The 25090-nt window shown below is 49.2% G+C and overlaps 14 protein-coding genes across 14 annotated transcripts; 6 read left to right on the forward strand and 8 right to left on the reverse strand.

Annotated features, from left to right (window-relative positions):
- Nucleotides 1–274: 274 nt before the first annotated feature.
- N7529_009766 (uncharacterized protein) lies at nucleotides 275–457 on the forward strand (the record flags this gene model as incomplete). Its single annotated transcript, XM_057245293.1, has 1 exon — nucleotides 275–457. The coding sequence occupies one exon, from the start codon at nucleotides 275–277 to the stop codon at nucleotides 455–457; it is 183 nt and encodes a 60-aa protein (XP_057093556.1).
- A 760-nt stretch (nucleotides 458–1217) lies between these two features.
- N7529_009767 (Clr5 domain-containing protein) lies at nucleotides 1218–2441 on the reverse strand (the record flags this gene model as incomplete). The annotated part of the gene is made up of 3 exons (XM_057245294.1): nucleotides 1218–1768; nucleotides 1889–2139; nucleotides 2275–2441. The coding sequence occupies 3 exons, from the start codon at nucleotides 2439–2441 to the stop codon at nucleotides 1218–1220; spliced, it is 969 nt and encodes a 322-aa protein (XP_057093557.1).
- A 2759-nt stretch (nucleotides 2442–5200) lies between these two features.
- N7529_009768 (beclin 1) lies at nucleotides 5201–6817 on the reverse strand (the record flags this gene model as incomplete). The annotated part of the gene is made up of 1 exon (XM_057245295.1): nucleotides 5201–6817. One exon carries the CDS (start codon nucleotides 6815–6817, stop codon nucleotides 5201–5203), a length of 1617 nt encoding a protein of 538 aa, XP_057093558.1.
- Nucleotides 6818–7040: 223 nt separating this feature from the next.
- On the forward strand, nucleotides 7041–9118 carry N7529_009769 (Myb-like DNA-binding domain protein; the record flags this gene model as incomplete). The annotated part of the gene is made up of 2 exons (XM_057245296.1): nucleotides 7041–8467; nucleotides 8503–9118. 2 exons carry the CDS (start codon nucleotides 7041–7043, stop codon nucleotides 9116–9118), a joined length of 2043 nt encoding a protein of 680 aa, XP_057093559.1.
- Nucleotides 9119–9547: 429 nt separating this feature from the next.
- Nucleotides 9548–11053, reverse strand: N7529_009770 (putative cysteine synthase; the record flags this gene model as incomplete). The annotated part of the gene is made up of 5 exons (XM_057245297.1): nucleotides 9548–9726; nucleotides 9779–10449; nucleotides 10502–10620; nucleotides 10688–10747; nucleotides 10796–11053. 5 exons carry the CDS (start codon nucleotides 11051–11053, stop codon nucleotides 9548–9550), a joined length of 1287 nt encoding a protein of 428 aa, XP_057093560.1.
- A 322-nt stretch (nucleotides 11054–11375) lies between these two features.
- On the forward strand, nucleotides 11376–12966 carry N7529_009771 (class I SAM-dependent methyltransferase; the record flags this gene model as incomplete). The annotated part of the gene is made up of 3 exons (XM_057245298.1): nucleotides 11376–11673; nucleotides 11729–12699; nucleotides 12757–12966. The coding sequence occupies 3 exons, from the start codon at nucleotides 11376–11378 to the stop codon at nucleotides 12964–12966; spliced, it is 1479 nt and encodes a 492-aa protein (XP_057093561.1).
- Nucleotides 12967–13328: 362 nt separating this feature from the next.
- Nucleotides 13329–13757, reverse strand: N7529_009772 (uncharacterized protein; the record flags this gene model as incomplete). Its single annotated transcript, XM_057245299.1, has 1 exon — nucleotides 13329–13757. One exon carries the CDS (start codon nucleotides 13755–13757, stop codon nucleotides 13329–13331), a length of 429 nt encoding a protein of 142 aa, XP_057093562.1.
- Nucleotides 13758–14928: 1171 nt separating this feature from the next.
- On the forward strand, nucleotides 14929–15447 carry N7529_009773 (uncharacterized protein; the record flags this gene model as incomplete). Its single annotated transcript, XM_057245300.1, has 2 exons — nucleotides 14929–14945; nucleotides 14994–15447. 2 exons carry the CDS (start codon nucleotides 14929–14931, stop codon nucleotides 15445–15447), a joined length of 471 nt encoding a protein of 156 aa, XP_057093563.1.
- Nucleotides 15448–15892: 445 nt separating this feature from the next.
- Nucleotides 15893–16438, reverse strand: N7529_009774 (Calycin; the record flags this gene model as incomplete). The annotated part of the gene is made up of 1 exon (XM_057245301.1): nucleotides 15893–16438. One exon carries the CDS (start codon nucleotides 16436–16438, stop codon nucleotides 15893–15895), a length of 546 nt encoding a protein of 181 aa, XP_057093564.1.
- A 600-nt stretch (nucleotides 16439–17038) lies between these two features.
- Nucleotides 17039–17921, reverse strand: N7529_009775 (uncharacterized protein; the record flags this gene model as incomplete). Its single annotated transcript, XM_057245302.1, has 2 exons — nucleotides 17039–17846; nucleotides 17914–17921. The coding sequence occupies 2 exons, from the start codon at nucleotides 17919–17921 to the stop codon at nucleotides 17039–17041; spliced, it is 816 nt and encodes a 271-aa protein (XP_057093565.1).
- A 748-nt stretch (nucleotides 17922–18669) lies between these two features.
- N7529_009776 (uncharacterized protein) lies at nucleotides 18670–18945 on the forward strand (the record flags this gene model as incomplete). Its single annotated transcript, XM_057245303.1, is given in 2 exon segments — nucleotides 18670–18723; nucleotides 18739–18945. The coding sequence occupies 2 exon segments, from the start codon at nucleotides 18670–18672 to the stop codon at nucleotides 18943–18945; spliced, it is 261 nt and encodes an 86-aa protein (XP_057093566.1).
- Nucleotides 18946–19405: 460 nt separating this feature from the next.
- N7529_009777 (uncharacterized protein) lies at nucleotides 19406–21520 on the forward strand (the record flags this gene model as incomplete). Its single annotated transcript, XM_057245304.1, has 7 exons — nucleotides 19406–19883; nucleotides 19966–20078; nucleotides 20134–20357; nucleotides 20421–20698; nucleotides 20754–20929; nucleotides 21034–21322; nucleotides 21390–21520. 7 exons carry the CDS (start codon nucleotides 19406–19408, stop codon nucleotides 21518–21520), a joined length of 1689 nt encoding a protein of 562 aa, XP_057093567.1.
- A 206-nt stretch (nucleotides 21521–21726) lies between these two features.
- On the reverse strand, nucleotides 21727–23729 carry N7529_009778 (tetratricopeptide repeat protein; the record flags this gene model as incomplete). Its single annotated transcript, XM_057245305.1, has 2 exons — nucleotides 21727–23511; nucleotides 23562–23729. 2 exons carry the CDS (start codon nucleotides 23727–23729, stop codon nucleotides 21727–21729), a joined length of 1953 nt encoding a protein of 650 aa, XP_057093568.1.
- A 226-nt stretch (nucleotides 23730–23955) lies between these two features.
- N7529_009779 (nucleic acid-binding protein) lies at nucleotides 23956–24860 on the reverse strand (the record flags this gene model as incomplete). Its single annotated transcript, XM_057245306.1, has 2 exons — nucleotides 23956–24514; nucleotides 24574–24860. The coding sequence occupies 2 exons, from the start codon at nucleotides 24858–24860 to the stop codon at nucleotides 23956–23958; spliced, it is 846 nt and encodes a 281-aa protein (XP_057093569.1).
- Nucleotides 24861–25090: the final 230 nt, after the last annotated feature.

Raw genomic sequence — 25090 nt, forward strand, 5'->3', positions numbered from 1 at the left:
TCAGTACTATGACCGAAACTCTCCCTAACTACTCCGTAATCCTTGCCTCATCCTTGATCCCCATCAGCGACTATGGAACTCATGCTGGCCCACAACGGGCCGGAAACACCCGTTCTACCCGGGCCCACTGGTAGTTGATACATCGAATATCAAAATCAATTTTGAAATCAAATAAACCATTGCCAAGTCCAAACCCAAATATCAGGTGTACAATCCTTGATGCAAACACCCGACCCCAGTTCTCCTGCACAACCTTGGAACGAGTAATCTCAATATGCAGGATCCAAAGCGGCTCCCTGCAGCACTAGTCAATCCTGCGAATCCTGCGAATCCTGGAATCATGCGAGTCCATTTCCCTGTACCAGGGGCCAAGGGCCAAGGGGGGCGGTTAATTCTTGTGCAGCACAGGACAAAAGTCCCGGATGATCAGCGCGGACAGCTACGTGGTCAGATCTAGAGCGGGTAGATTGGTACATTTGCTGAGCTACCCTGTATGTAAATGTAACGACATGTGAACTTCTCTGGGCGGTATCTTTACTCTTTTGTTCGGTATCTTTAATTGCTACAAGGGGCAGTAAGTAAGCTGTATTCGGTGGAATTCTTCAGGGGCTTGGATCCTGATGCTGGTGTCATGGGTGTGTTGAGTTGGGTTGCAGTTTGAGCTTTACGTCCCATTTTCGCGTAGTAGAGAATGGACCGTGGGTCGGGGAATGAATGACTCGGAGTCGGGGAATGGGATGGGTGATCGTGGGGGTAGAGTAGGGTAGTCAGAACCGAGAAATGAGACCTGGTACCTTGTATACCTCGCGAAAGCCAGAAGATTTAAAGTAAAGGTTGGGTGTGATCGAAGCGTGGTGTTCTCGGGCGCAGATGGGGGTAAGACAATAATATTGTGTCTCAGAGGATGATCGGGCGAGCGTACGAGGGAAATAAAAGAGCAGATTGAAAGCTCGTACTACCCATACTGACAAATAGCAGAAGATGGCCGTGGACACAATAGAGATAGATCAGATCACCAGTCTAACGCGACAGAACGCCCTTGCTATGAATCGCGCCTATATCTGGAATGGGCACAAGCGAACTCCTCCAAATGAGAACGACAAGGAAAGGGAGCACAGAAAAAACCCATGTACATAGAGAAAGAAGGACACAAAGACGCTGGGGGCAGAAATCAAACAGATATCAATTAGAACGAAACCAGAACAGAACAAGAGCAATCACATCCCCAATCCCTCGTGATGAGGAATCTCCTGATTAGGATCCTGATCCCGCGCCCACTTCGACATAGTCTGCGTAAGCGTAAAGTCCAGCCCCTGCAACCTCGTCTGGAACGACTCCACGGTGTTCCAATCCGGCGGGTGATTGTCGACCTCATTAGGGACGTCGTTCATAGTGCGCGGTACCGGGCCCGGACCCGGGCCCTGGCCTGGGTGCGCATGTACGCGGGAATGAGGATGGGGTGGCAGATTCGCTATTGGGTGGTATTGGCGATTAGATTGCATGGCCAGGGGGAGATTCGAGTCCTCGTCTATGATCAAATCTGGGAGGCTTTCGATGTGGTTTGGGTCTAGAGTGAGATACCGACCATCAATACGTGTGTGTATGGGGTTGGTCGGTGGATGCGGGCCCGTGGATTTACCATATGGATTGATGGGGTAGGTTGACATGTCGCGGGGCGAGTTCATCTCTGGGAGTGATGACATGGGTGTCGCTACGCCGATGTCATCGGCTGGTTCTGGGGTGTAGCAGGTCATGTCGGAGGGGGTTTCTGGGGTTGTTAGCTATGGCACATATGATTATATCACGCTATCACCAATCGCATCTAGTGTATAGCAGATCCGGTATAAGATACGACTACATCTGCTCGTATGCATTGCGGGTCACTCACGAGGTTCAGGGCTCTCTGGTCCGGTCTCTGGCTCTGGCTCTTTGCCTCGAGTGGTATCCCAGGAAGTTCCATAGCGACGAACGAAGCGAGCGATTCGTTTGGGGTCGACGTTTTGCCCATTCACCCGGAAGGCAGTCTGTTTCCCTTGGGCGGCGCGCTTCTGTTGTTTGCGAAGCATCAGGTGGACCTCTTTGGCTTTGATATTCTTTCGGACATGCCATGCGGCAAGACGATCTTTGTATTGCTTTTCTCTAATGGTCTAGGGTTAGATTGGGAGTACGGTAGAGGGGGTGTGGGGATAGAACTATATGCCATCCCGCATTCACATCGAATCCACGGAACGACACAGAGGGAGCAGAAGCAGAAAAAAGAAAGGATAGCAGTACGAGGCAAAGAACTTATAATCCCGTTCCATGATGCGTTTCACATCTCGTAGTTTTAACTGATCATTTCGATAGAGTTGTTCGATGATCTCGCGATATTCGTGCCAATCATCGGATCTGCGGGGTCGAAAGACACTGGGAGGAGAGATCGGTTGATAATTATTGTCCATGATGATGAGAATCGATAGAGAGAGAGGTTATGAATATAAAGTTGAGGGTATAATTGTTCAATATCATACTCGTCTCAAAGGTTCCCGAGTGTGGTAAAAACAGGTTCCATAATAAGTTCTTTTAAAGAATGCAAACCATAATATTATATTCCCAAAAAAAGAAAAATAATCCAGAGACCTCAGACACCGCAGAAACCTATATAAACATAAAACAAAAGCGAATAAAAGAAAATAATCACTCGGAAAAGGGCCGGGGGCCAAATATCTCTCTTCTCTTCTCTTTACGGCGACGTGCACAACGGACGCACGACCCCCTGTTTCCCCGGCCAAATCAGAGTGGTGGACGGGGATCCATTCTGGCGGAGGCAACTAACCCAACTCACTTGTTCACTGCGATCGCCAACGGTTATTATTTCAAGGAGAATATCTCCGTTCGGTGTTTGGTCTGATTCAGGCAGGAGTTAGAGTCGCCGTCTTGATTTGGATCAACTCACTTGGTGGAGTTCCGTCCATTCTGGATTTCCTGGTGACAATTCTTCACATTGGGAGGAGATGCCGAGGGATCTGGAGGGAATTATTAATTCCCTGGTTAATTCCCTGGGTCTGTCTCCTCCGTCCAGACCGTGGTATAAGATGGTATGTCCTAGAGTGGAGCTGAAAAAAAGGTACTTTTGGCCCTACTGTACGGCCTAAGCGAACTATTACATGCAGTGCTTTGGCCGCAAATTGGATGCATTTTCTGCTGCCTTGTCTTTTTTTTTTTTTTTCATATTTTCCCATAACAATATAGCTTCGGTATGTACACGATGATCAAGTATGTAGTACTTGCATATGAATACACTAGTGAGAAGCACCCGACGACAGTGTACATTGTCTGTTCAAAGTATAACTATTAGTTAGTCAACGGACAATCCTGACTGCAGATCGCAAAAAGACCACCGGGAGCGGGCCGAAACTTCCTTGACAGCTCTTTGTTCTGTTCGAGTCTAACAGATCCCACCGAGGTGGAGACTACCTCTTATCTCTGACTGTTTTGGTCTAGTCCGGGAGTCTGAGTAAGTACTGAGGACTCGGAAATCCGGATTGAGTACCTAGTACTTATGCGACGATTCAGATCTACTCCGTACTGGTCAGAATATTATATGTCATTTTGAATTTAAACGTTTTTGACATATCTGACAGCTAACAGTTGACAGTTGACAGTTGACACCTAAATAAAACGTGCTAGATCTCGCCATCAAACACCTGTTGACCCATCAAGGCGTACGCGTTGCGCTTTGGGCTCGAGACAAGGTTAAAGCCCCATTACTAGTTTTGGTATTATACTATGTATAGGGTATAGGATAACAGTCACTATACAGTGTACCTGGGTAGTCGACCATGGAGTATATCTTCCGGCCGAAACTCGAAGATTAGGCCTTTCGTACGATGCAAGGTTCTGCTGGTTTCGGTTTTCGATTTTTTTTCTTCTGCTTTTCTCGATATTGGTTTCTTTGCTTCTCTCATGCGGGAATGTACCCTCGGGGTAGAAGTGGGGTATATCCCTCCCGCTCGCCGTGGACTTTCTCCTCGATGAATCTGCCCTACCCTCAGCTACCGAGTCCTAGTGATATGCTCTCAATCTATTTTAATTATCCATTGCACAGATACGTAATGATCCCTGGTCCTTTGGTGACTGTGCATTCCATTTTCGTTTTCACTTTCTTTAATATTTCTTTTCGCCCCTGAAACTCTTCAGACTGACACAACGCCACTCTCATATATGCCGACCCCAATGATCAGCGGTCTGAATGGTCCATATCCCAAGGGCTAGAACCCGAGAACTCCCAGGGCAAAACCCAAGAACTGTCAGGTGGGAAAATGTAGCTGTCGTTCGGGGACCATCAATTCTATTCCCCGAAAGGGATGTGCATATATTGATTTCCGCCGCAATGCCGATTATCAGGGGGCGAACGAAAAAGGAAAAATGAAAAAGAAGATCACACCCTACAATAGAGTACAAAGGAACTTTCGCATGAATCGAGGATTCGGGCACTAAAATAGTATTTGAGCGGATAGGATCTTGGTTTCCAACAAAAAAAAAAAAAAAAAAACCAAAAATGCGGGGTGTACTTTCTCCTTAGTGTGAAGCCCAGTCCCAGCCGCTCCAACCCAACTTCCAGTAAAATTCGAGATTCGACTCTCTAAAACCATTTAGAAAGTGGACTGTGCTGGAGAGGCACAACGGCGCGTGGAGTATGGACGGAGATCACTACCGGACTGACTGTTATAGGTCCACGGACCATCGTTCATCGGGTCGGATCGCATGCAGGTACTAGGATGTAGCGCGCAGACTGATTAACTCGAAAATCGTGGCGCAACGACACTGCATACACCGGACGCGGAAAGCGGAATTTTTCCCGCGAATGTAGGTCGACGCCCGGGCGAAATGTGGACTTCGAGGAAAGGGGGGCGGGGAGGTCTGATTCCGACCCACGCGCCAGTGCTGCACTCAGCCGACATATGTCAGGGTGCGGATTGGTTGGTATCTCTGGTCGATCCAGTCGTGAGTTATGACAGGCGAATAAACGTTCAGAGATAGATTGCGGGTTGAAACATCTGCTGTAGGCACGTCATTGTCATCCCCCTTTTAATGTAGCGCTTGTTCGCAAAGTACCACTGATGCCAGTAATGCGCTGGTGTATGGTTCTGGATCCTGCATGGAATTCATTGGCTATATGACTTCGTCTTGCAGCCTCAAGATTTTTTCCATTTCCATTTCAAGGGCGATCATTCGGGCTGGCCGTGGTCTGTCGGGCTTGTTCGGCGGCTGCTACGGCCGCAGCCGCCACGGCAGCAGAGTTGCTGGACCCCGTGCTAGCAAGATTGCTAGCGTGCGCAAGGAGGAACTTGCAGCAAGTCAGCGTGTACTTACAAGCACGAGTCCACGTCTCATCGTTCTGGTTGAAGCCCAATTTAATGCTGGCATCGCCAATACGATCTCGCTTGATTTCGTATGGTAATTTCAGCCCCGGGGCTGTTGCGCCAGTCTGGCCACGCCGTGGGGATACAACTGGCGCAGGGGTCTTCTCGACAAACTTCCCTAGTTGGCGCAAGCACTCAAGAAACGCCACCATGCCCGAATCAAAGCGACGGTGGAGCCATGGAATGTTGAGCGGCAAGTCCCCTGATGAGAAGAGATCTAATTGGGTCGCCTTAGGTGCGCCTCTCTCTGAGGGCTGGCCCGATGCCTGCACTGGATACTCAATCTTGTCGATTCGAGAGTTGGACCCCAATGGCCTGAGACGATACCCCTGGAATTGAAATCCGAGTTTCTCTGCCATCGTGGCCAAAAGTAGAGCTGTTTGTCCCCATGCTGCATTAATTTCAGGCCAGTCAACAGAGGGGTTAGCCAATCGGCCCAGCCGTAGTCCATTGATAGTGCCAAAATATCCATCATGACCAATGCAGAAGGCGTCATTGTAGACATTTGTCCGTTGCAGCCTCTCAAGCTGTTGCGAGTCGTGATCATACCGCATATTAAGAGCATCCCGTTCGTTTTGAAACTCATTCAGAGTCAAGGAAAACGCATTGCGGGACCGCCAAAAGCTCTCCTCGTCGGCATCAAGCTGTCGCGATTCGATTTCCAAGGCTGCAATCTCCGCATCTAGAACAGCCTTTTCTTGCTCAAAGGCCTGCAGTTCTGCGAAGCTGGCACGCTCCGCTTCAAGGCTCTCATTCAACGACTTCTCTGCCGCCTGCAGCTCCTCCGCGGTCGGGACCGACCCATTCAAATTCCGGAGAAATGAAATGTAGGCATCTCGCTCCTTCGTGGATCCTGCCAGGCGCTTTTGCAATCCTTCCACCAGCAACTCTGTGCATTCCACGCAAATGGGGTGATCGATATCGGACCGCGCTGAGACAATCTCAAACAACCGCGTGGTTCTCTCCACTTGATCCACGAATGATCCATCCTCTGGGACGCGACTCTGGACCTGTGTATGGTTTTGCTTGCTTCGGGCCGCTGTGTTCTCAATGACCGGTGGTGGCGTAACTTGTGATTCGGTCAACATCACGAACGACATGTTGCCGCTATCGGCTCGGGGTACCGGGTTTAGCTGACTGCCTCGAGGAGCGGGAATAGACCGCCTGTAAACTGGCGGTGTAGCATGTTTAGAGGATCGGTCATAGTGGTCGCGACGTTCGGGTGGATGTGACGGTCGCGACGAGGTAGCTCCATCTGACAGCGACTTCCCTGTAGAGTCTAGAGCTATTAGTTTATGGACAGAGGCTTTAGAAATATAGCACGAACTTGAAAGTAAATCAAAAGCAGCTGGGTTTAATGACTCTATTGAGCCATCCAACTTCAGAGGTGTGCGACACTTCTGGCAATACATTGTGGAGAGAGTGAAGTTGGAGAGTTCGGGAACGTCATTTCGGTTTGTTTTGCTTCTCCCGCATATTTTGATTGTTGCAACTCCCTCACTGAACTTGACTTCACTGGACTATACTTGAGTGAATATGTTTGATTGCTATCAATTATAATCATGAGTTTTTCCATACTCTCGGTCTCCGACAATTTCTAAATGTACGCGATATGCCATAAAATCCTGCGACAGCATGGATCACTTGCAAGATGAAAGGCCAGCAAAGAGGCCATGTCTTTCAAATACCCCCGACGTCGAAGATGATACTTCCGAAGACGTCCCTGAAGACTTTGACCTCCCAACCGCACGTGCGCAGAATGACTCGCGACTCAAATCTCTGTTTGAAGGGATCTTCGCAAAATATAGCCACGACTTCACCGATGTGGGCGATGAGATCGATTTAAAGACCGGGGAAATCGTGGTGAACAATGGACATCTTCTAGGAATTCAGAATGAAGATGAAAGCGGTGGTCAACCGCGATCGTGGCTCTTCCAGGCTGGCCTGGATGAATTGGAAAACCATGGCGCAGATAATGGCGACGATACGGAGAACAAAGAAGAAAAAGAGTCAGGCTCCTTCGCTTCATCTCCCAACGGCAATTTGCCGGATGCTCCTACTTCAAACGCTCCACTGGAAGCATCGTCATCTGATCAGCAACAGGCGATTGAGGATGATGATCCACTGGATTTTGTGTTTACATTTAAAGCATCTGGAACTACAGGACACAGTCCAATGACAAGAGCGCAACATTCCTCCCATCCCACGAATCCCATCAATAGGGCTCCCATCAATGCAGCTACCAAGCCACCGGATCCTATCTGGGCGGTCCCCGACCTACCTCAGTCCTTTTTAACACCAACCACCGAGACACGCAAAAAGAATGTTGGTCTGTCTCCGTCCATCAGATCTCCTTCACCACCAGGAAGCGGTTCTGTCTGGGCCACTCGGGGACCCGGTCGGCCACGAACAGAAGCTAAATCCAAGGCCACGCCGAGTCGGCGCAAACCAGCCGCGAAGCGCAAATATCACTCAAGCCCTGTGACGCGAGACTGGTCCTTCGCAGAGGTCCCTGATGGTAATGAGTCAGATGATCCTTTGCAGGAGTTTGAGCCATCCCCGACGCCATCAAAGATGCGGATCATCCGCGGAAAGCGCCTAGTGCCTACCAAAGATGGCGACGGTCCATCTATCCAGCCTTACTCTACTCCTTCGAAGAAGCCCTCGCAGAAGCGTTTGAAGAAGACAGCTGCTGTGACTAAAGATGATGAACACGATCGCTCGGAGGAGAAAGAAGACGATAAAGAGATAAATACCGAAGAGGACAATCCACATGAGACAGAAACCCACAATGATGGTAAAGCCATACAAGAGGAGGATAATCAAGATACCCAGGATGATTGCGTATCGAATATTCGGGAACACGGGCTACTTGAGCCAAACACACAGAACGATGTCACGGGTCCCTCTACCACCATCGTCATTAATGACCATGGCGAACAGGAAGTTGACCGAATGGAAATCCAAATAGAAAAAGGACCTACGGCAGAACCCCAAGACAATGTGGCGTTTGAATCTACATTGAACCCGGAATCAACACTAAACCCCAGCGCCAAAGCTTCGTCTGTCGAGTCCCCCCAAATACCCCGAGCAAAAGACGACCCATGACGCCCGACGAGGCTAAGTCGATCGTGCGCATGATGCACAAAGAAAAGAAAACAGCGAGCGATGTAACCAAATTAATGCCAACCCTCAACTACCAAGCAATCTGGCATTGGTATTTTAACCATTGGACCCAGCGCCTCGCCAGCCCGCCTCACCTTTCAGCCCCGTGGTCACATTCTGAGTTGGCAGCCTTTGCTCGGCTGAGCGGCCAATCGGGTCTGTCTTGGTTCGAGGTCCAACGTGAGTTTTCGGGTCGATCGCGAGCAGCAGTTGAGTTCGAGCTGCTTCGTACTTTCGTCGAAGGGCGCGCCGTCTCTGCGGCCGAAGAAGGCGGAAATCCGGCTGAACAGTTGGAGGATTCTACCGACGATGACCAGGGGCTCAGCTCATCGCAAGAGCTTTGGGTGCAGGCAGATGAGATCAAGCTTGAATCTGAATCCGAGTCTGGAAACATTGCCCAATCAATGGAAGATCAGAGGGAGGTACGCGGTGATGGTCTTTCTTCGTCTTCGACCGATCAGGAGGACCCTCAGCTTGAACCCCAACGCACCAAAGATTTGGATAGGTCTTTTGTTGCCAACTCTTTTCTCAGCATGTTTATCAAATGAGATCATGAAAGTGCAGCATTCTTATGGCGGGTCAGATGATCCATGAAGTTATCTTTATACATTCATGTATACATATTAACATCTCTCTTAATCATAAAAAATATGAAGTTGAGAAAGAATAATTGCTTCTTATTGCAGCAAAGCCCTATAAAACACAAAACATAGAAACCATGTACTTGATAGAGCGCCGTTCTCAGAGGACAGTTTCGGTTGCCCGCGTTTCTCCATTTTGGTATTATATTCTAGAAAGTCTGCAATCTTGAATATCACTATTGTCGCTTTCTGACTGCTTTCTACTTGTCGTTCTGCATATGTATCAAAACGAGCAGAAAGTGAAGGTCTCGGTGTTGGACGTCATACCTAATGCTTTTTGTTTAAGTAGATATTATTACGCAACGACAAATGTAGGGCAGTATATCAAATTGTAGTCTATTGAAAGTCTTCATCCCGAGCATTCATTACGTCTTCAAGCTTCGTATCAGTGGCCCCACCAACATCTCCAGCCTTGGCCCAGAATCGAGACAGATGCCGTGACCCAGAGTCTGAAAGCACCGTAACAACCCTATGTCCAGGACCGAGCTTCCTCGCTGTCTTGACGGCAGCAATGCCTGTATCTCGGCGTCAGTAACAAGACCAGATATGAATAGCGGGAATACTCACAGTTCACCGCGCTGCTACTGCCAACAAAGATCCCATCCTTCTCAACCAGCCATCGAGCCATAGCTAAAGCCTGCGCATCGGTCACACGCACCGCATCATCAATCAGCTCCTTGCCAGCTTCAAAGTTAGCAGTAACACGGTTGATCCCGATCCCCTCCACAATAGTATCGACCTGCCGACGCCGCCTCGTCCCTTCTCTCTCCTTAACATCAAACATAACACCATACACAACCCGATTGAACAATCCACTTCCCTGGGGATCAGCAAGTACAACTTGAATTTTGGGCAGCAAAGGCTTCAAGAACCTCGCCACACCAGAAATCGTCCCGCCGGTCCCGGCCCCCGCTACAAAAGCATCGATCCGACCCCCACATTGGGCATACAGTTCTGGACCAGTGCCCTCGTAATGAGCGCGCCAGTTAGCTTCATTCTCAAACTGATCAGCAAAGAAGCCGCGGCCACGTGCCATGTTTTCATCGGCGGGAAGATCGAGATCGTCTTCTGATGTGGAGACCAAGCCCGAAGAGGCAGTGTGCGTTTTGGCGAGTGCTCGAGCCCGGTTGACAAAGTTTTCTTTCTCAACGATTGGTGCTGGGGGCACCCGATCGACAATTGCACCTAGTTTGAGAAGTAGATTGGATTTTTCGATTGCCTGGTCTGAGGGTAGGCAGCTGGGTTGCATGGGTTAGTGGGGTGTTATTGGGTGGCAAGTGGGTGCCGTACATGTGTGCTAGGTAGCCCTTTGCCCGGGCGAGGGTTGCTAATGAAATTCCGGTTGATCCTGATGTCCCTTCGTAGATTGTGTCGCCTGAATGGGGCGTCAGGATACCTTGTTCTTCGGCCTGGGTGATGTCAGTAGCTGGGCCGGTAATGCATGGTTTTTCTTCTAGGTTACGGGCTTCAACACACAATTTCAATCATGCTTAATGCTACTCGATCTTTTGAGCTTTGGCCGGCACCATTCAAAAACTGTGGACATTGTTAGCTCTGCTTTGTATGCATATCAAGGGCACATACCTCTGCTTTGCCGAGAATCTCACATCCTGTCTCATCCGACAGTGACTTGATCCTAAAAAGAGGTGTATTTCCAATACAGCCCTCGATACCTTCCACAATAGCTGGTGGACCAGCGTGGGCGACTAAGTCATTTCTTCGCGATGTTTCTTCTGTCGTAATTTCATCACGCTTGGGACGTGATAATTCGTTATATGTCAAGGCCAGGCAGACTCCAGCCACAAAGGCCGTCCCTATATAAGCCGTCGAATGATCCGGCATTGTCTTTCAGTGCTATCGTATCGTACTCGTCGTCGTGAAGCGCACGGGAAAGAGAGATAAAGCTCGGACCACTCGGATGTTTTGGTGAAGGAGAAGATCAGTTACTGATCAAGTTGTTCAAAACAATAAATGATCATTTCAGTGCAAAAAAAGGACATTGATCGAGGGGTCCTATTTATCTTAGAGAAATATCCTCGAATCTAGAAGAATTAGAAGTTTATACACATCTTGCCTGAGGCACGTGTTTCTGCCTGAGGTGGCGGTAGCAGGTTCTCCGTTCTTCTTCCCCGGAGCAACTCTCGAGCTTAGCTATTCAGCAACAATGGACTCTCCCGTCCTCACTCAGCTGTTTCGACAGCTGTTTCGCCATCCAGCATGTCAATCATTAAGGCGACCGCCTTCTCTACTATCTCGACCGCAGTCCCGCTCATTTCTCACCCGGCGCGGACCAGTCAAGCGCAAACAACAAGATGAAATCCAGCTCTGGACCAAACGGGGTGATTACCCCAAGGACATCGACGAAGAGTACCGGAAATATCCCACAGTGACAGCCAAAGAGCTACGGAACCGCCGTGAACGTCCGCGCCAGGTCAAAATGCTGACGCGCGAGTTCATCGACGGTGAGTTTGGCGGACCAGTGAAGCGACATGAACCCATCTGACAGTGCATAATAAGACAGTCTCTATAACCCACACTATGGATACTTCTCCAAACATGCGACCATTTTCAGTCCTGGAGAACCCTTCAACTTCAACACCATCGAGGATGGGCCGGCGTTCCACAAACTCCTAGGTGAACGATACACAGAATTTGAGGACAAACTTGACGCAACGAACCCAGATATCGCGCGGCAGCTGTGGCATACGCCTACAGAGTTGTTCCGGCCCTATTATGGAGAAACAATCGCGCGGTACCTGGTGTCAAACTACAAGCTCACCCTATACCCGTACCACGACCTGATCATCTACGAAATGGGTGCAGGAAACGGCACAATGATGTTGAACATTCTAGATTTCATCCGCGATACAGATCACGAGGTGTACCAGCGTACCAAGTTCAAGATTATTGAGATCTCGCCCGCACTGGCAGATCTCCAGTACAAGAATTTGACCGACAAGCTCACAGCCAAGGGCCACCGTGATCGCGTGGAGATTGTCAACCGCTCCATCTTCGACTGGGACACTTACGTGCACTCGCCATGCTTCTTCCTCGCTCTCGAGGTTTTTGATAATTTCAGCCACGACACCATCCGCTACCAGCACGGCACCGAAATGCCCCAGCAAGGAGGTGTCCTGATCGACGCGGAGGGCGAGTTCCACGAATACTACAACAACCAGCTCGACCCAGTCGCAGCGCGCTTCCTCCGCGTGCGACAGGCTGCCGCCCGTAGACCCTTCCCGAGTCCCTTGGGCCCTCCACTGCTCCGCGGTCTCCGCTCAGCCGCTCCTTTCCAAAAGGAGTACACACTGCCAGAGTACATTCCCACTCGCCTAATGCAGTTCTTCGACGTCCTGAACCAGTATTTCCCAGCACACCGTCTGGTTTCGAGTGATTTCAACTGGTTGCCGGATGCTGTACCAGGGATCAACGCGCCGGTTGTGCAGACTCGGTATCAGCGGCAGACTGTACCTGTATCGACTCCGTTTGTAAGTTGCTTCTTTCAAATATGTATACTCTGAACGCAAACTGACCACCTTCTATAGGTCCACCAAGGTTACTTTGATATTTTCTTCCCAACGGACTTTAATGTCGTTGAGGATATGTACCGTGCCGTTACGGGCAAGTTGACTCAAGTCACGAGCCACGAGGAGTTCGTGCGCCGCTGGGCTTACATTGAGGACACAGAGACACGGAATGGAGAGAATCCGCTGTTGACCTGGTATAAAAACGCTAGCATGTTGATGACTGTATGAATAGACATCTCAGCTTTTCTATCAATGGACTATGCCGTGTTGGCTTTACTTCCAGCCTATCTAGTGGTCTTCTTCTATAAACAGGATTGATGCTAGCATAACTGATCGTCTGTTTTTACTAACGTTCAAGACTTGTAGCAATAAAAGCGAATCAGGGATGGCAATCAAAAAGCAGAGAATTCCGCTTCACCAAGGAAACCTGTTTTTTTTTCGGGTCATGTTGATGCTCGTAGAGCCAACACAAACAAGGGCATTGATCATTCTCTAGCATCACAATTGGATCTTCAGCTTCAAACACGAAAAACTGAACCCCAGCTGTTCAAAGGCACACCTAGTGATTCGGCTCTCGTCAATCTTCCTTTTCATAACATTTTCCGCATGCCAACCTTCAGACTAAGGCAGCGGGACATGAAACAAGTTAATTTGATCAGATGAGGAAGCTCTTCACTGAGGACGAGCTGATAGACAGGTGAAAGGTAAAAGTGAGTATTATCTGCTCGAGAAGTGAGATGCTCCAAGCTTCGAGGTAACCGCCCTCGCAAAATATCTAGCTTGTAGCTTCCAAATCTGCCACCAAGTTGTTTTGCGCCGGTTATGAGTCGTTTCAAAGCTGGGAAACAACTTAAGTCGAATGGATTTTCCCAGAAGAGATAGAGATCCAAGTATAGGGTCTCCAGTGATGATGCGTGTGTTTCGAGTGCTTGAATGTATTCACCTCCGTTCTCCTTGTCTTGAATACTGTTACCCATCGACGCACCCTTGTAGAGGAAAACTTTCAGCGCACGGGCCATTTCAGTATCTCCCTCAGTGACTGTGGTTCAACAATGTTGTTCAACAGTCGCAAGTATTTCAACGAGGTGCAGCGCCCATGAAAAGAAGGGACGTCCCCAAAGGAGACTCCAGCATCAGCCGAGGTCAACACCCCCAATCAAGGAAGACAATGGGCTCGGAGACCACCCCTACTTGATCAAATTTGTCTTTGGGCCCAAAGTCTCTAGGATTATCAGCCTCGAAATTGTTAATTCCAAGTTAAGGACGATCCCATCAGGTAAGAGAAGTTCCTCTCTGCCGCTGGTATGATCTTGATGATAGTGAATCTCTACCTTTCGAATGCTATAGATCAGGCTTGGGTGCTTCAATGTGGTTTTTGAAAATAACTCGCCTTGTTCCCAGCTCCAGATCACAACATGGTTGTAAAGTATGGGCGTTGCTGAGGAATGAATTTCCGGCCGAACCGGGCGACAGCAGCGAGACTGGAGAGACTTAGCCGTATTTCGCAAAGGATAGCATCGATAAACTCCTGCGGGTACCCCAGGAGGGTTATTGGAGAAGTGGGTGAGCTCATATTGTTAAATGGATGAACAGTGGCAGAAGAGAAAAAGAGGAGAGAGTGAAGTAAGTTTAGAGTAAAAGGTAAGTGAGGAAAAGAAGAGAAGAGAAGAGAAGAGTAAGGATGGAGCTGGAAGTAAGTGCTGAGAAGAAAATAGAGTAAGTATGGAGTAAAAGATAAGTGAGAAAAAGCAAAGAATATGTATTTATTTGAGCGAGCTTCTACAATGGATAGTTTGATGCATAGATATAGCAGCATTTGTTGTATATCCATAATTGCCATGTCTCACTAGCTATAGACCCATCTATAGGACTCAATTGTTTACAGAGTGATTCGCAAGAGGTAGAATTATCTCCTCTAGCATCTTTCCGTCCGGACAATTCCTTATTATCCAGCATTGAAAAGGACCACACCTCTCTACCGTTTGGCATACCCTCTCTTACCCCGAGCGTCAATATATCCAAACTCAATGTCTTGATGCACTCAATACCCTTCGACAAGTTACACTACGACTCGATGATCCTGGTCTGCATGATATACTTTACGACAGAGAGAGCCGGAAGGTGACTTTGCTAGACTTTGAGATTGCACAAGAAATCTTACTGGATACCTCGATCTCTACTCGGTACAAAATGGGACTCGTCTTTGGGTTAGATAACATGATAATGCGCAGTACTGGAGGATAGTGATGGTCGAGGCACCCTTTCTTCCTGAAGCATACGAGCCTCCGCGACAACCTTGTCATCCTTCACCGACAGCAGCACCGGCAGGAGCACGAACAGCAGGAGCAGCAGCAGCAAACCGACGACGACAAGATTCTTCAAGTCCTGCCCCGGCTCAAGATAGACGATGTCATAGATCGGCTGGACGGCCTAGACAGCCCGCTGGACGCCAATCGGCTCTCACAGGGCCGGCGCCAGCTCTTGTGCATCGCCCGGGCCATGCTGGCAGGCAAAGGGATCATCCTAATCGACGAGGCGAGCAGCAGCGTCGACGAGCGGTCCGAGCGGCTCATCAAGGACGTCATGCGCGAGCAATTTGCCAGCTGCACCGTCAGAGCCGTTGCGCATCGCCTCGGTGCCGTCGTCGACTTCGATCGTGTGGCTGTTGTATATAGGTATCAAATCACCAAAGTATATGACGGACAATAGTGTTTCAAGCTAAAATTTAGTATCTCACTAGGCAAAAGTATGTCGAATCACTAAAGTATTTAACGAATTACCGTATCCTACTCCAGCTACGGTATTTCACTTTTTATACTGCCGCCATGGATGGAGACCGTTTCCCTCCCAGATCACAGAATTAATCCACATCTCTATTCATTCTTATTCTTTGAGCATATGTTTTTGCTTAATTTGTAACTATCATTGTAGCTCCACCATAATCGAATAAGATATCCTATGACAGACATATCTATATATATTCCAGAAGGAAAGCCGCATCAAAATGATGTATAACAGCAATCAAGGCACAAATTAAAACAAATTAAAATGGCACTGCATGAATATATAAAGAGAGCTGAAAGGAAAAACAAGCTCATCGCTGGGTATCCAAAGAACAGACGCTCCAAGACGAATACGCATCTAACTTGAGTCACTAGTTTTGCGGAATTTGGAAAGCCCCATTTGCAAGTTCAGTAATATCTCCAACCCCAAGCCCCTTCAGAGTCTCAAGAATCTTATCAACAATCTCCTTAGGAAGACCCTCCTTATTGCGGGAGTAAATGTCGATACCAGCAGGGGTGAAGAGCGTCTTGGCAAAATAAGTCACAATCCAACAATTTCCATCATCGGTATGGCCAAAGCCTAGACACTCCCAGTGCGAGCTGGCAATCATCAACCAGCCTTTGCCGCGCCAATCCCAAGCACCGGGATTGCCTGGCGTCGGGGTATCCACTCCATGAACGGATTTGACTTTGTCGGAGTTGACAGCTTGATATTGAACTAGGTCGTCTATTTTTTGGACTCCTGAATCCTCGGGGAGGAGCTTGTAGGTGATGTTGACGTTGCGTTTGCCTTTCCAGAGTGGGAGGCTGGAGTGGGTGACGTGCCAGGTTCCTATGATGAAGTCATTGGTTGGCGGGACGCATTTGGCGCCCTCTGCAGCGTATATTTTTGGCAGTCCGATAGTGAGAGCCGTCATGTTTAGGGATCTCGTCAATTTGGGTGTTTTGGCGAAGACGAGGGTTTGATATCTATTTGAGAACCCCGTTATTCGGGAGCCGATCCTTACCCAATTTGGTATCGTCAATAACGTCAACTGGAACACCTCCATCTAAATCTTCGCCAGTTGACAAATATCCAACTTGGAAAATCTCGCCCTAATCGAATTAACAGAGTGGTAACGATGGCTGAAATATATCTCTCGGTGATCTCGGCGGCACAGGTTTCATTCTCGCCAATGACGGTGGTCTCGTCATTGGCAGCGGTGGCATCCAGCCTCTTGTGGCTTATCTTGCAAATTTCATCAATAACATTCATTGCTGGCAAATTTGAAAAGGTGCTCGGGCTACAAATAGTGTATACTGGGGAATCTTTTGACATTAAATCAGAATTCGATTCCGATTGGCGATTGGTACTACACAAGATCCAAACTTTAAGTGAAAGACCACTAGATATAAGCTTCCAGCTCTCCACGATAAAAACCAGGCCAAGACAAGCGACACGCATCTGACTAAATATCCTCCATAACAAACATTGCCTCATCAATCAATTTCGGTCCTTGTTCCGGCATGCAGTGACATTAAAGTCTTGTGGAGAGGCGGAGCTCGTTTCCAGTATAAGGCCAACTGCGGATTGGATGGAACTCGTAACGAGGCTCGAAGGTGAATGGCGAAGGGCCAAAGGATGATTGACCAAAGGACCTGGGCCCATGTTCAGGCTGAGTGTATCCTGATTGGGCAAATTCATACTGCGACAAGTAAGCTTCAGCGTATCCTTGCTGTGACACCTGTGGCTGGAGAGCTGAGGCGTTCGAGCGTGGTCCAGTTGGAGGCCTTTGAACTCGCTCCATCAGGGGAGTGTCTTTGGGCACGACTTTAACACCAGGCGCAGCAGCGGCAACACTAGCAGGGCTCGGAGTGACCAGATTGGTGGTGATGTTGACATTTTTCATGGTCACGCGGGCGAGAACAGAAACACCCTGGTGGGGGAGATCTGCCAGCGCAACCTTCAGCTGGTTCAAGATGTCGGCGTTCAATTTGTCCGGGGAAGTGACAGGCCGAGCATTCAAAACGGGGACAATGATCTGAACTTTGCCCACATAGATGCTTGGAGGGATCTTCTGGCCACGACGGCGGCGGCGGCGTTGAGGGTTGCTGTCAGGAACAAATAGATGGCAATGCTTCCATGAGTGGCCAATACCAACGCACTTCCTGCAAAATGCGGTGCACTTGTCGTCATGATACCTGTCACAGTGAGGGCAGCACTTTTGACAGTTCTCCTCGTGGGCAGTCTTTCCACACTCCGAGCAAAACGGGGGTCGCATGATGCGTTCAGTATCATTTTCATCATGTCCATCGTCGTCCTCAGATCGCTTTCGCTTGATAGACCTAGATAAAAGAAGTAAAGAAGTCAGTTCTCTGAGTCAAAGACCATACATCCATACAAATGACGTACGTCGACATGGTGGGGGTTGACGACGAGGTAGAAGCTGTGTGTCACGGGTGCTCATCTTTATAGCAAGAAGACTCACAAATCAGGAAGGTGCCTGTCACATGATAGCCAAACAGTATCAAAGAAGCTCTCGATCACAGGTGTAAGCGTCTGTGACAAAAGAAAACTGGTAAAAATCTAAGCTCCTTTAGCTTTAGACATTGAAAGGCATGTCAAACCTATGCAAATGACGCGGATATCAATAGATTCTCTCCGGAAACCCGGATCACTCAAACTTGACAATCATGCAGCTCAAGCGAGCCATAAAATCAACCAATATGGAATACATGGCAGTCTGATATCACTCGGTATCAGCATCAGTGTCTTGGAGCAATGAGTTAATGCAAAAGCTGGCTATTTTGCTTCGATGAAGCAATGTCAGTCTTCACTAAGCCATGATGGGCTGGATGTGTCAGAAGGAAAAAGAAATTTCAAAGGTCAATGGCAATTGAAACATTTGGCCCGTGTTGTCCGTGATGTCGGTGACCGTCGAGTCTGTCAAACAGGCACCCAAGAACCATTATCAAGAGACCAACCTCTTCACGTATATTCCAAAGGTCCACCAACTTCTGGCACCTTAAGCGTTTGATTCATATTCCGATTGATAAAAAACGGGCCTAAAAATGGGAAAACAAGCTATTCATAGCTGGGAGCGAACCCAACATCCTACAAAGGATCGACGTTCTAAGAGTATTGTGCCGACATATGGTTACACCTACAATGAATCAACATCGTATTGCCAGTGCAGAAGCCCTGGAGCAAAGAAGCGATGTTGTCACAGCTCGCTAGAACGGCGCGAAGAGTGCTCTCACATCCGATGAGAACAAACGTGCCCTTGCAGCCCTTACGGCTGATGGCAATGCGGAGAATATGAAGCGGGCTCTTACAGCTCTTACCTCTGATGAGGACAGTTCGACCAATGTGAAACGTCCTCTTGGGGCCCTCGCAGCTGATGATAACAAGCGCGCTCTCACAACTCAGCAGGACAAGGGTTAGTGTATCTAAACAGAGCCTTGTCCTTACGCTTAAAGTGATGGCGCAGGAAAAGGGAAAGGGCCCAATGTGTGCCCCGTTCACACGTTACTTGGGTCAAACACTCATAAGGCCTTCATTTTCTCGAAGCTAGGTAATAAGATATCCCACAAATTTTCTATCGCCTATCACACAAAAAGGCTGCCCTGGTATTCTTCCCAGATAGTTTCATCAATACTCATGACTATGTTCTAATCTTGTACTCTACTTATATTCACCGATACTACGTACATATATGTACATATATATCTAGTATCGTAATCAGATCAAAAGAACAACTCTGATTGGAAGCCCTAACTCTAATCAGACCGGGTACAACGGCAAGTGCCGAGATGAGGGGGTACGTCTATATATATTTCAACTTCTTATTTAATCTCGTGCTCATCACCACAATCCAGTTCAATTTGCATACTTAGATATAATCATGACCACCGACATAGGCCCTAACCAACCCAGCGAGCATACCAAAAAAGCTCCATGGAACAATCGCGTCGTGCAAAAGCGCACCACCCAACTAGCCCTCATTCCCCCATCTTGGCACCTTCCACCTGCCGTCCTGGAAAATCCACCCAAATCCGCCGTAGATACTATCCGTGCAAGTGGTATACTCTCTCCCAATGAGCTATCATGGACTGAGAGAACAGATATCCGCGACCTCGTTGAGCTCGTCAAGACCCGGCAGGTGACCAGCGAGCAACTTACAACGGCTTTCTGTAAGCGCGCTGCGATTGCACAGCAGGTGACTAGATGCCTTACGGAGATTTTCTTTGATAAAGCTTTGAAAAGGGCGAGAGAGCTTGATGAGTACTTAGGGAGAACGGGTGAGGCTGTTGGGCCTTTGCATGGGATTCCGGTTTCGGTGAAAGATCGGTTTGATGTGGAGGGTTTGGATACAACTGTTGGTATGTCTTCAAGAACCTTTCGCAAAAGAACGAGAAAGCAAGGAACTGTTATTTTATGACATCTGGTGCTGATTTGAAATAGGCTGGGTCGGCTTGACCAATAAACCGGCTCAATCTAACAGTTCGATTGTGCAATTGCTTGAATCTATGGGGGCGGTGCTATACGTCAAGACCAATATTCCGCAGTCTCTGATGGTATGGTCTTTTGAAACTCGGAATTTGTTGCAAGTCCCCTACTAAAGCCCTCCAGATGTCCGACTCATACAACCATGTCTTCGGTCAATCCGTCAATGCTTTCAACCATGCATTAATTTCCGGCGGCAGCTCCGGTGGAGAAGGTGCGCTCGTGGGCTCCGGAGGCAGTGTGTTGGGAATTGGCACTGATATTGGTGGTTCAATCCGAGTTCCTTCTGCTCTGCAGGGCCTTTACTCCATTTGTCCCACGACAGGCCGAGTGCCATGGGACTGCTCCTTGTAGGCTCTCAGTTTTGCAGTGCTACAGTCGCTATGCCTACTAATATATATATGTCTCAACAGCTTACACCAGCACTACCTGGTCCCACCAGTTACAGGGCCAATGGCCTCCTCTCTGGCTACGACGGAGTATTTTATGGAGAGCCTTCTTGCGTCTGAGCCTTGGAATGTCGATGCAACTGCTATCCCCATTCCGTGGCGAAAAGAACTCGCGGCACCTCCAGTTGGTCGCAAGCTGAGACTAGGTGTCGTATTTGATGATGGTGTCGTCAAGCCGCAGCCGCCCGTTGCGAGGGCGATGCGTGAAACAGTAGCAGCTTTAAGAGCTGCCGGTCATGAAGGTAAGATTCATAGAATCGCTCAATCAACTTCTTTCACGCTTCTAATCAACAAAAGTGATTGACTGGGATACATCCCTCCATATCGCTACTACGAACCTTTGGACGAAGGGAATCCTCGCTGACGGTGGCCAACACTGCAACGCACTCTGCAAGCTCATTGACGAGCCCTTGATTGAAGGAATGATTGTTGGTACAGAGAAAGATCTTCTTTCATCTGTTGAGCGAGAACAGGTATGGAGTTTTAGTATTTCATATCCCTTCGGCTCTTTCGTTTTGTCATTTCAACAAATTTCAACGTCGAGACCTTGATCCAATATCTAATTTCTGAACAACAGTATGAACAAACGAAACTCACCCTCCAAGCCACCTTCCTGAAGCAATGGGTTAACTCAAAAGTTGACGCGCTCTTAATGCCCGTCTTACCGTGGGTAGGCTACAAGCCCAAGACATGGGTGAAGAGCAAGCAGTGGCTGGGTTACACGGCTATGTGGAATTTACTGGACTATGCGGCAGTGACTGTTCCCGTGGCCAGGGCGGATCGGGACCTTGATTCTGTTCATGAAGGTGGTGAGTGGGAAGCACATTCTATTAGGAATGAGTCGGATGCTTTCAACTTTTTGCAGTGTGAGTACTTTTCTGATCTTGACTTTGGGCAATTTACCACTAGCTCTTTTGCTAACATTGCATGTAGATGATATTAACCTTGTGCATGGAATGCCTGTTTGTGTACAGATTGTCGGTGGGCGGTTCGGCGAGGAGAAGGCAGTGGCTGTTGGGAAAGTGGTTGATGGACTAATGAATCCAACTTCTTTTCATTCCTAGGTAGTATAAACCTAGGTAAGCAATTCTATGCGCAAAGACTTCAAAAAGAAAAAGAAGATATGTATTCATAAAACGTATGTATGAGGAGCTTTCCCTCCCGACTGTAGAACCATTCTAAGCAGCCACAAATGATAAGTAAATACAATGCAGCCGGCCTTGCCAGCCATGAATTCTCGCCCAAATAGATCAAATCCAAACATCATAACCTAAAATTCAAACTCCTTGCGGAAGATATTTACATCCATACCCGCAACAACCTGGTCAGCCAAGTCCCTCCGGCCCATCTGGCTGAAAACACGACGCAGCGTGTCATACAGATTGGTACTCTGGTTCTGGCTGATATGCAACATACGCTCGAGACGCTCGTCGTCAAGACCATCGGGGTGGACTCCGTCGTTGATGATCTCACGAGCACGCTCGCGACCCTCCTGCTCCACGACGCGGTGCATAGACAGTGCGCCGAGGAGGTGCTGTGCAGCTTCTGGGTAGCAGCCGATGTTGATGCACGACACACCGAGGTTGTAGCGGGCTCGCACAAAGTTGGGGTTAATGTTCAAGGCCTGTTCGTAGGCTTCGATGGCTTCTTCTGAGCGACCAGAGTTGGCTAGTGTGGCGCCGAGGCGGTTCCACAGGAGATGCAGCTGTTCTTGTTGGTTTGTGCTGCCGGACTCAGTGGAGGCTAGAGCTGCAGAGAAACAGTCGACGGCCTTTTCGTATTCCTCGGCGCAGTAGAAAAGAACGCCCAGGCCGACCTGCACGTCCGGATCCATCTGGGCGCCTGAAGGAGACAGTTGGGCTGCTTGAATGAATAGTTCTGTTACGCGGTCGTGCAGGAGCTGTCTGTCTGTGAAGCCGAGGTCTGCGTCGCCTGTTACTTCCTTGGGGTCGATGATTGTTGGGTACTTGTTTGACAGCCAGCGCTCCAATGTACGGTAAGCAGTTGAGTCGTAGCCTTCGTTTGTGTACGACACGGCCAAACCCATCAATGCATCCAAGTTCCCAGGCTCGATCTTCAAAGCCTGCTCCAAAGCACGAATAGCCGGCAACTCCTTTTCATTCTGCGCCTGCGCAGAGCCCAGCATCGTCCAAGCGTGCACATGCTGCGGGTCTTTCTGGACAGCAGCTTCGAAGGCCAACGCAGCCAGCGACAAATTACCACCCTCGCGCATGATCTTCATTCCCTCCTCGAACGGATTCCCAACGGCCGAGTAGACATTATCTTCCTCGAACATGTAGTCGCCAAGCTGGGGATCGCGGAACCGAGAGTTCAGGCTATCAAAGCCCTCCCAATCACCCAGATCCCCAACATGCACACTATCCGTGACCTCGAAGTTATCCTCCTCGGCAAGTTTCCTGCTCGCGGTCTCAGCCTGGACCCGTTGCCAAACATCCTCAAAGGCATCGGTGGGCACTGACCTGTCCAAATCATTCAATTCCGCCTCCATAGCCGCATTGGCCGCATCGTCCGTCTTAGTCTCCTCAACAGTCGCAGTGTCCATCTCCGCAAACTGCGCCTCCCAATTCTCATCGTCGAGCTCAACCATCCGCCCCTTCCCCTTATCCTGTGTCTGGCTCTCCATCGGCTGCTGCATCCCCATCTGCCCGCCCATCATAGGCCTCATCATCCCCATACCTCCCAGTCCACCCATATACCCACCACCCATGCTCATCGGTCGCTGGTATCCAGACATCATAGGCGAAGCCGCCGTTTGCGGGGTAGAGGTCTGCGGCATTCCCATCCGATTCTGCTGCTGGAAGCGAGCAAATTCCGCAGGGTTGAACCCAGATCCGTTGTTCATTTGTCCGGGGAAGGCAGCTTCCATCCGCGCCTGCTCGCCTGTGTCGAACTCCGCCGCCCATCCGGGCGACCCTGTGCGGGCCGGCGCCGTCTGAAAATTATCCAGTTCGCGACGCATGTGCTCCATAGCGAAAGGCTGCGGCGATGGTCCGTTTAATTGCTGCCCTGGTTGTTGCATGAAATCGTCCATCATCTAGGTTCCCGTCAGGGTCTGTCGGGGTCATCCCGGAGATGGAGGCTCACCTGGTCTTGTCCTGGCATCATGTTTCGTGACCGCATGCCTTCTTGCATGCCCGGTCCGCGGCCGACCAGTCGGTCGCGCTGTAGTGACTTGTCATCTTGAACGTGCTTCGTGAATTGAGTGAGGGGGTTTCCCGCCGTGGAGCATTCTGCGCCACCGAGGAACGACATGGTCGAATTTTTAAGGTGGTTGATTTCTAAAGGCAATGAAAGACAGAGGTTCGGATATGAGACGGAGGCAAGGTGTGATTCCCCCGGATATCTCTTGACGTGGGGTCGAACTAATTGATCTTTCCGCCAGCCGAGGTTCCCCGGCGGGTCACGTGTGTATAGATTAGAAATACATCAATTTTGGTATTGTACACTGCTATAAATTTAGGTCTAATAATTACATCCTTTACTTCTGCTCCTGCTCATTTACCGGCTCCTGCGCTTGCTCTTTTGTAGGCTCGTTCTCCTGGAACTCAGGTGCCTGTGTGCCGGCTTTGAGTTCTGCCTGGCGCATTTGGTGTGCCTGTTTCTTCTCGATCTTCCTGTCCTGATGACGAGCATGGCTCTCAGGGGTCATAAGCTTACGCTTAGCATAGTTGACGATCAGCTTGCGTCCGTAAGGGGCCTTGCGAGAAAGCAATTCCTTGCCCTCAGTGGCGTATCTCTGTTCAGAAAAGTCCACGTGTCCGAACCCGCGGGGAAGACCGGTGCGGCGGTCGACGGGGATACGGACATCCCTGACACCCTTGAGATCATCGAGCAGCTCCTGCAGATCCACATCTGTCAGTTCGTAGGGGAGGTTGCCAATGTAGAGGGTCAAAGTGGGCACAGTGTCATCGCGGCGGGACTTGTAGGTAGTGTTGGCAAATTGCACGACAATCTCACGGCCTTCAAAGATATCACCGTGTTGTTGGGCAATGGCATTGGTGGCTTCTTCGATGGTGCTGAAGTTGAGGTAACCGAAACTGGAAAACGTATACAATTAGATCCTGGCACTTGTCCGCCGAACGGTATTCAAACTCACCCCTTGCTCAATCCTCTGGCATCGTGCACAATCATAGCACTCTCAACGGTACCGAATTGTTCAAAGTGCTTACGCAGATCTTCGGCCGTGACATCGAAGAAAAGGTTTCCAATGTACAAGGAACATTTAGGTACAGGTCCTTCACTGATATATTGACGGCGCTCACGCTCCTTCTCGGGTTTAACAGATTGAACATATCTGACTTTGAATCCACCATTATCTTCCTGAGTCGAGTTCAGGCGTGTTTGAATGGTTGAAGGGTAGGCAAAGCGTGCAGCGGCGATCATCGATGTGGATGGGGCGCTGCATCTTGAGCGAGCAGCTAAGCTTGAAGCATTGATAGATGAGGAGACATTCGACAATTGAAGCCGGGAAGCGGCGCGACGGAAACAATGCCTGGAAAGGAGTTGGTTTAGCATTTGCCTTCGTTCACGGGGGATACAGTGGGGAGTCGTGCTCGTGCAACAAGGTAGCTGACCTTCGTTGGTCTTTTAGATGATATATGCCAGGATCACTC

This window comes from Penicillium soppii (genome assembly GCF_028829465.1).
Source record: "Penicillium soppii strain IBT 18220 chromosome Unknown utg000007l, whole genome shotgun sequence".
Taxonomy (NCBI): Eukaryota; Fungi; Ascomycota; class Eurotiomycetes; order Eurotiales; family Aspergillaceae; genus Penicillium; species Penicillium soppii.